At 45.0% G+C, this 8,329-nt stretch overlaps 1 protein-coding gene across 9 annotated transcripts in view; it reads left to right on the forward strand.

Annotated features, from left to right (window-relative positions):
- hdac7a (histone deacetylase 7a) overlaps nucleotides 1–5,351 on the forward strand; it is a 131,643-nt gene extending 126,292 nt beyond the window's left edge. For all 9 annotated transcript variants that reach the window (XM_069182906.1, XM_069182859.1, XM_069182948.1 and 6 more), the window contains 2 exons: nucleotides 975–1,128; nucleotides 2,031–5,351. In XM_069182906.1, the coding sequence (XP_069039007.1) occupies nucleotides 975–1,128; nucleotides 2,031–2,082 (206 nt within the window). In that variant the 3' untranslated portion in view covers nucleotides 2,083–5,351. The remainder of the gene's footprint in view (nucleotides 1–974; nucleotides 1,129–2,030) is intronic.
- Nucleotides 5,352–8,329: the final 2,978 nt, after the last annotated feature.

Genomic DNA, 8,329 nt, shown 5'->3' on the forward strand with positions numbered 1-8,329 from the left:
ATACATTAGCTCACGTTCACCTGCTCAGCTCACAGTAGCTGGTCTGCGAGAAGGTGGCTATGCTTTTGGGCATGTAGTGGTCCGCTCTCACAAGGTTTAAGCTAGCGGAGGGGTCGCTTTGAACGGGTGGCTGGAAAGACAGAGGAGCCTCCCTGGTTCTGTCATCCGGCACTCATCCTTCTGTTTTCAGTCACCACTTTGTGGGGCGCTCAGTGGGGCGCGGTGAGCTGGAGCACGCCCTGGACTGGACGCCAGTGCATCACCAAGAGCTCTCGCTCACGTGGACACGCAGTTCCCTGCACAGTGTTCCAAAAGTGGATACAAGTGTTCCTTATTCATCTTGTATGTGCTGTAAACCAGGGGCTCCCTGCTTTGTTCCCGAGTGACTCCTGTGTCTGCTGGTTTTGTTCCAGCTGAGCGCTAAGGCTACAGCGCTACTTCTATCAACTGCTTGCTGGTTTATAGACCTTCTTTTACTGGTATCTGCACTTAGCCTTTTTTGTCTAAACAAGCTTACAATAGAAAAACTTGCCAAAGCCTTACACAGAAACAAATTGCTATATGTATGGAAATGCTCTTGTATGAGTCTTCGCAGTTTCAATATTTCAACAGAATCATAACCAAGGAATGTTTTCCATATTGAAGCTTTCAAAAATAGAAACAATTCCTACAGTGTCTCTGACACAACTGAACACATTTAATAATTACAGTCTTTGAACATTTTAAAAGGAACAGACTGATTCATGTCTTGACTCATCTTCTAAAGAACAGAAACTGCTACTCCAGTCATGCGTTTGGAGTCCATGCTGTGTCTGTCTACAAGAATGTGTGCGCGTGTGTGTGCTTATGTTTATGTGCATCTGTGAGCATGTGGGTGCGTGTGCATGTGAAATGTGGGTGTGTGACCGTGTCTGCCAGTGTGTGTACCGTGCTGCGTTGTTCCTAAGCCCGGTGTTTGTCTCTCCCTCTCTCAGGTCAGTACTGGAAGTCCGTCCTGCGGTTCGCCTCTACAGTGGGTCTGTCCTTCCTGGAGGCTCAGAAACACGACACGGAGGAGAACGACACAGTCACTGCTCTGGCCTCGCTCTCGGTGGGGGTCAACCCCGCACTGGTCATCACAGACAAGAGGTCAGCCCCTCGTCCGGCCATGACCGTCAGAGCAGCTGTACTGTTCCACCCCAAGAGGCAATTAGTCCCTTATTCACAGGTCTTCCACTGCCCCGCTGAATTACTTTCCCTGTATTCCCAGTGAGAAAAATGACAGTGGAACTGCAGTGTCAGAGAGAAGGTGCTCATGCCTGATAACATCAGGTGTTTCTCTTCTCTGAGGACCTGGCACTGGCACTGAGTGTTCTGTGGATGGGAGTTCTGTCCACCCTGTTCCTGGAGGCCTGTGTGTCTGCAGGTTTTCTAAAGCAGCAGAACCAGCAGAGCACAGAGAAGGTGTTAAATTGCTTAAATCACCAGCCGATTTAGGTCATTCAGCACTGACAAGACTGAACGCTTTCAGACGCGCCGGCCCTCCATGACCTGGATTAGATAGCACTGGGTTAGACCCTTCTGCCAGATGAGAAACCTTTCAATATTGCCTGCAGCAACAAACTCAAAAGCCAGAATGTGTACTACCGGAGGGTCTTTTTCAGTTTTTAACAAATCAGATGTGTAAGTGTTTTAAGATGTAGGTGCAGTGATGTACCATACAGTAGGGCATCAGGGCAAATCTGTTGGAACATTTTACTTTATTTTCTGTTTTAATTGGTCCACTGAAAACAGAAGAAAACAGCAGGAAGAAGATCTAGACTAATCCAATCCAGAAAGTGACCCTCCTATCAGAGCTGCAGTGTCTTGACAGTGCAGTTTAATAACATTGTAGCCTTATTATCTCCTGAGCACCTGTACCTGTGTGGGAGACATTACTATCCAATGATGAAGCACTTTGGGATTTCATGATAATAAGAGGTCATCAGATCCTGGTTCTCTATCTGTCTGAAATCTCACAGTGGCTCTCTATCACTCCCTGCCTCCCACAGGCCTCCAGATGACCCCATGGAAGAAGACGATGATGATGATGACTCTTTGTAGGGAGCACTGACCCTCAGCCTTTGAACTCCGTGTGGCAGAAAGCCATTCCCCTCTGAGCTCTGGTACTATGCAACATCCCAACAGGTTGTACTCTGGGTCCTGCCTCACAATCTCCACACCAACTGTGCCTCACACAGCAAAATACAGCATTGCCTTAATGCACCCAAGAAACCATTCCAAGAGTACAGACCAAGGACGTGGCTCTGTGGCCTACGCATTTTCCAAATATATGTGTTCTTTTTCTGATTCGTTTGATCAGGCACAACTTTTTGAGCCATGGAGGTGGAATAAACATTAATGTGTATATATATATATTAAAAAGGATTTTACACACCAACAAGCCTGTACCACGATGTCAAGAATTGTTGTTTTTTCTTCTGAAGAGACCAATGCTGTTTTTTGAGCATTCCAGACTTTTGGGAATTCCGCAGACTCTTGTCTCCCTGTCCCGGGGAGCCCTGAGTCCCATGTTTGGGCAGGATTAAGTACTGCTGCAAGCCTGGCACTGCAGTAGCCAGATCCTACAGGTCCAGCATATCCAAAGTCCTCTGCTTCAGCCACGGACCACATTCAAAAGGTTCTTTTGAAGTGTTGGGTTTCAGTCAAGCCTTATAATCACCAGCTGTCATGCAATCCGGGTGCTACTGAAGACTGTCGGTGAGCCCCCACCTGTGGAAAAGCCTTGTTTTCTAGGATAAGAAAGAGACATGCGTTTCACAACGAGGAGGGGGGGGGGGCAGGATCCGGGAGACGACAGAACCTTTTGATATTCACTTGCAGCCACTGTGGAATTTTGTGGTTCATTTTTTTAAATTAATTATTGTAGTAATTTAACCACTAAAAAACAAAAGAGGAAGAAACGAAAAAGCGGCACCGCAATCTGTGGTCTGTGACTTTGCACTGTTCATTCCAAAATGTGAACAATTAAGCTTTCCAGCTTTGGAAACATCTAGGTTATTTAATTCTTCATAAGACTTGTACTTAAAAATAGTAGGCTTTTTATTTTAAAAGTAACTTTGACATTCTTCTTTTATATATAAAAAGGCATTTCTTTTTGGCCAGACCGAGGTCAAAGTGAAGACCAAAGACTTTTTGTGTTTCATTCCAGTATGGTTTGAGGATCATCCAGTACTTGTACCATCTCTTTGCCAGTTGCCTTCCACGCCTACATGCATTGACCCTGGATTGCGTATGATGGCCAGTCCATATTTCTGATACATTAGGCTGAGATCCAGCTTGGCAGGGGTCAGACCCAGCATGTAGATCTGAAAGCCTCAATCCCTTTTCACAGACTGTGGGACCAGTGGGCCACCTTGATCTTAAGGAGGAAGAAAACGCGTTCGACTGATTTATACAAGTTGGCTTTGGAAGGCGACGCATAATCGGTCTTCGCCTTGAAGCCTGTGACTGTGTGGGCTGCTGGTGCCACAAACACGCTAGCCTAGGGCTTGACAGAATGGTAATGCACTTAGCACAAGTCTTAGATGAGCAACAAAAGAAAGTGGGATTGCATTGCTTGCAATCCAACACTCCCTTATGCTTAAAAAAATCATTCCTATTTGCTATTGATTGTATTAAAAAAAGACCAGTATTTTAACCTGTGGATAAATGAACCTACTGTATTGTATATTTGTTTTTAATTTCTCTACTTCAAAGCAAATGAAAAATGTTAAAGTGTAGTATTTGGTGGGATCACAACTCAACTAAGAAAAAACTGTATAAAAAAAACTAAGGGTATTTTACCTGTACAAAGCCACCTCATACTATAAAAATGTCATCAGGAAAAGTTCATATACTCTCTGACTCTATTGGTTTATCTTGAGCGTTTGATACAGAATGCATTGTTCTCTTGTCAAGCCAGTTGAAAAACCCAACCTGAACCAGGTTAGATATTGTTACAGTAAGACTGTGAGCCTGAAAAGGCCGGAGGTCTGCGTTTGTACCGCGCTGCGGAGTCCGTTACAGAGTGGATCAGAAGCACCTCGCGAGTTTTCTGCTCCTGCAACTTAGAAACACTGGAGCCAAGGAGAGACTAATGCACCCGGTGGAGCCTAGCCTGATGTGGCAGTGCTGCTCTCACTGAGCTCTTCGCCTTTTAATCTTGTTATCACAGTGTGCATCCGCAAGATCCACTTCTGTTGTGGGGTCCTTCTATAGGAGTGCTCAGTGAGATATTTTAAAAAAAATAGGTTATGGATTACTATTAGTTTAGGAAACAGACTTGCCAGGGCAGCATGGTGAGAAACTGTATTGTTGAAAGGGTATGTGACATTGCCAGATTTACACGGGGTAGAGAGCTGACAAAGCCTGCAGATCCATGTCCCTGCTCTGTTGAAATGCTGTTTGTTTCATGTGTTTCCTCTAAGCAGGTCTGGCCAATGGCCAGCACTATCTGAAAGTGTAACACTGTCCCGTGTGTAGATTGCTTTCCCCCCATGAACTGCAGATTAGTACTTTCTCTGGCTGCAGTCTGACTCGCCCCGGCTTACCAGTGTAGAACACCATGTGCAGGCGAGAGCAGGCCCATCTAGTTCATTTGGGTTGGAGTAGCTAATTGAACTGAGGCTCTCTCGCCCAGCCAGTTTTTGCCTTTGAAATCTAGGATTTCACCTTGAGCATCATGGGTGGGCAGCTTGTTCCAGACACCTACGGCCCTGTGCATAACAGAAGTATTTCCTGCTTTCAGTTTTAATTTCACTTCTGTGTGGTTTCTGTCCTCTGGTTTGTGTTCCTGTGTCTTTAAGGCTATCATCCGATTAGTAGTTTTACACCCACTGTCCAGTCAGGTCTGAGCAACATCGGGTGCAATTCAGGACCCTGGGCAGCCTTTGCCCACCAGATTCCATAGGACTGTATCAAAGCATCTAATCACTCGAGTCTCACAGCTGCACTGGTGATGGCCATTGGTGTTCTCCCTCTCTTTTCCATTCCTGCGCGCTGCAAAGGGGCAGACTGGAGACGTAAGGATGTAGAATGTGCTCTATGCAATACATCTCTCGTGCCCTGCTCCCTGCACTCCAGAGGGCCCCTTCGGTCTTAATCAGCGAGGTATTTAGTGCTCTTTGTACATAGCTATATAGCTCTCAAGACCAAAACCCTTCACCAATGTGCCTTGAATTGTTTAATAGACTTTCTGTAGATCTAGCCTCCATAAACTGGATTTTTCAAAAAAAAATCTTCTAATTTTTTTCCTCTATGTACAGATGAGAATGACAATGTTTATTTTGTACTGTGGTTTCTCGCCTTTATTAAAAGGGAAAAAAACTCTGTATTTGCTCCGTGTCAGTTCTTCGCTTGTGGCGTCTCTGTCGTTCCAGGTGCTGGTCATATTCCCGTGCGGCAGGCCAGTTTTCTTCGGCACAAACAGTGTTAGGAAGTGAGCAAGTGGGGATCCGTTCCCACTGTCCAACACCCCAGAGCCAGACTGGCCGTATTACAGCTTCTGCAACGTCCACTGTCATCTACTGCACGGCACCCCGACACCCGACTGCTGCAATCCAGTCGATTTCTCAATGCTTTTGTGCAGCTAGGGCCTTAATCGGCATATTGGTCCTGCTAATTAGGAATAAGGACTGAAATCTGGCTGTTGCAAAGCTTTGCTATATAGTACGTTGGAAGGACAGCCTGCTGTGTAGCCCTGGCCCACTTGGGTGTGGAATTCAGATCTCAGATCTCATTTTAACGTTGGCTTTAGCAGTGTCAAGACCCAAGCTCACAGGCTCACTGAAAAATCAATCACCTGTTGTAATGTAATGCCCATTCATGCTATGATAATGGAAACAATTGCAAATAGATGCAGAACAAGGGTCGAAAAATCTACCTGACATGCTACTGGGAAAGAGTCTGCGTTCAGTTTACCCTGTATTTTGTCAAAAGCTCAGCATGAATTTGTCTGGTGTTACATTTTATTAATTTTACTAAAAATAAACGTAGCAACGTAGGGGGGCTGATGCTGAGGAACACGTTTGCTTTTTCTGCCCAGACGGCCAATAAATATTTGTAAGCATTCTAGTTTTTATTTGCAATTAAGCGGTCTCCTGCCTAAGGAGACGCATGGTTAATGAAATAATTATGTATGTCTGGATATTCCAAAACTGGCACCGACTCACAGCAAGAGTGTAGGGTAATGCTTTATTTTAAGCATTGCTCATTAGGCCTGTATTAGTCAGTTGTGACAATCGCATTTGAAAAATGAGGGATCGGCTCTGTAAACTCCTTTGCCTGACAAGGCTGTTGCCTTGTTAGCAGGTAATTTTCCTTTTGTGTTCATCATAGTGAGGGTCGATCTCCATTCATGAGCGAATGACGGACATGCTGTTAGGTTAAAGAAAGTGAATGATTCGTTGTGCTGGCGATTGGGGAAACGTCCACTCTTTGCACACAGATTTACAAGGCAGGAAAAAAAAGCCTTTTCTTGTACTCACTGCGGGCCCCGTTACACCCCGTATCTCGTAACATCTTGCTCATCGTACTCGCCTTCCAGATTCCCTTCTCGTTGCTGATGACCTCGAACCCACCGCCTGCCTGGGAGGTGCTCGTGTCCGGGCCGCGCCCTGGACCGCACTACCTCCTCCTCCTCCCAGCGGCCCAGCCACCGCGCGCGGGGTTTGCCGTTTGGGAAAATGGAGGATTGTTGTGCTGATCAACTTCAGGCCAGGATCCGATCTGCAGCTCGGCCTTACAGTGTATAGATGTGTATTAAACTCTTGCAAGTGTAAAGGGCTGCCTGTTGGAGTCAAGAGAGGACTACAATCCTCGAAATCTGAAAACCCAGATGGGAGATCTACAAGACCCATAATACTAGATTGCCACCATTGAGCATTAGCAGATATTTCTGGGGTCCCCCTCCATCCCCTAGATCAGTGGTTCTCAAACTGTGGTACACGTACGGGCGTGCCGTCAGGTGGTACGCCAAATGACCCTGGAACTGTGTTGTGTGCGCTGAAAAAATCGGGTCGGGTTTTCATATTTTGTATTTTTATACGTGTTGAATACGCAGCCTACGTACTATGATACAGTGCGCACTAATACTTCAGTGGACACAAGAGATACTCTGTACTTCTATACAACTCTATAGGAATGCGTGCTTCGGACGCAAGTGACCAACTATTTAAAAAAAGCTCCTGTATCTCCAGCAAATAGGGAGAAAGGAGAATGTGCGTGATTTTGGAACAATGCCAACGTTGTAAACACAGGAATGCATAGAAATGCGTGCTACGAACGCTGGTAATCTTGTGAGCACAGGAAAGCGTGAAAAATATCAGAAAAATATTTAAGAACTGTTCTAAGTTAATTTGAGAAAAATACACCGAGCGTCTCTGTGTTTCTCTCCCATGCGCATAAAATAAAAACTTAAAATAAACACTGAAATAAAAACGGAAACGTGGAAAAATGCAAGCTTGCGGATTGCTAAAGCAGGTAAGCCCCACACTATTATGTGTGGAGAAAAAGCTGCTGAACAGCTCGACCTGCTGCCCCCCCCTGAAAGACACAGTCATTCACAGAGTTATTGAAATGAAGGATTATATCAAAAGTACGCTGACAGAACGCGTTAAGATGAGCAGATGTTTTTCACTGCAATTAGATGAGTCTGTAGTCGATTTGGCCAATTTGCTCCTTTACGTTAGATACGAGTTTGAGGGTACGTCCCGTGAGGACTTTCTGTTCTGTAAGCCGGTACCAACAGGAACTACAGGAGAGCACGTATTTCATCTTCTGAATGAATTTATCGAAGAGAATGGCCTCGACTGGATAAAATGTGTCGGAGTTTGTACAGACGGTGCTAGAGCAATGACAAGCCGACACAGCGATGTAGTTGCACGAATTAGAGAGGTTGCTCCAGAAATTAATGGTTTCATTGCAACATCCACCGCGAGACCTTTGCCTTGAAAATGCCTGACTATTTAAAATCTGTTAAGACTGTTGTGAATTGTATCAAGGCTCGAAAAATTAATTCACATCTGCTTTGCTCGACTAAAAAGGCTCACGCCTCTCACTGAAATGGTGCTTTTTTATTTTTATTTGTTGTTTTTTTTCTGTAAAACACTTGAAGCCACATTTCTTAATATCACACAATGTTTATTATTATAATATTTATCATATGTGTGTGTGTACACATGCGCTCATGAGAATGTCTGGGGTTCCTATGAGATGATGACTTGTAAGTGGTACTTGGATGGTGCTTTGGTTGGATTAGGGGTGGTACTTGGTCTTTGGAGAACCACTGCCCTAGATGGATCATTACCTG

Source organism: Lepisosteus oculatus, chromosome 1 (assembly GCF_040954835.1).
Source record: "Lepisosteus oculatus isolate fLepOcu1 chromosome 1, fLepOcu1.hap2, whole genome shotgun sequence".
Taxonomy (NCBI): domain Eukaryota; kingdom Metazoa; phylum Chordata; class Actinopteri; order Semionotiformes; family Lepisosteidae; genus Lepisosteus; species Lepisosteus oculatus.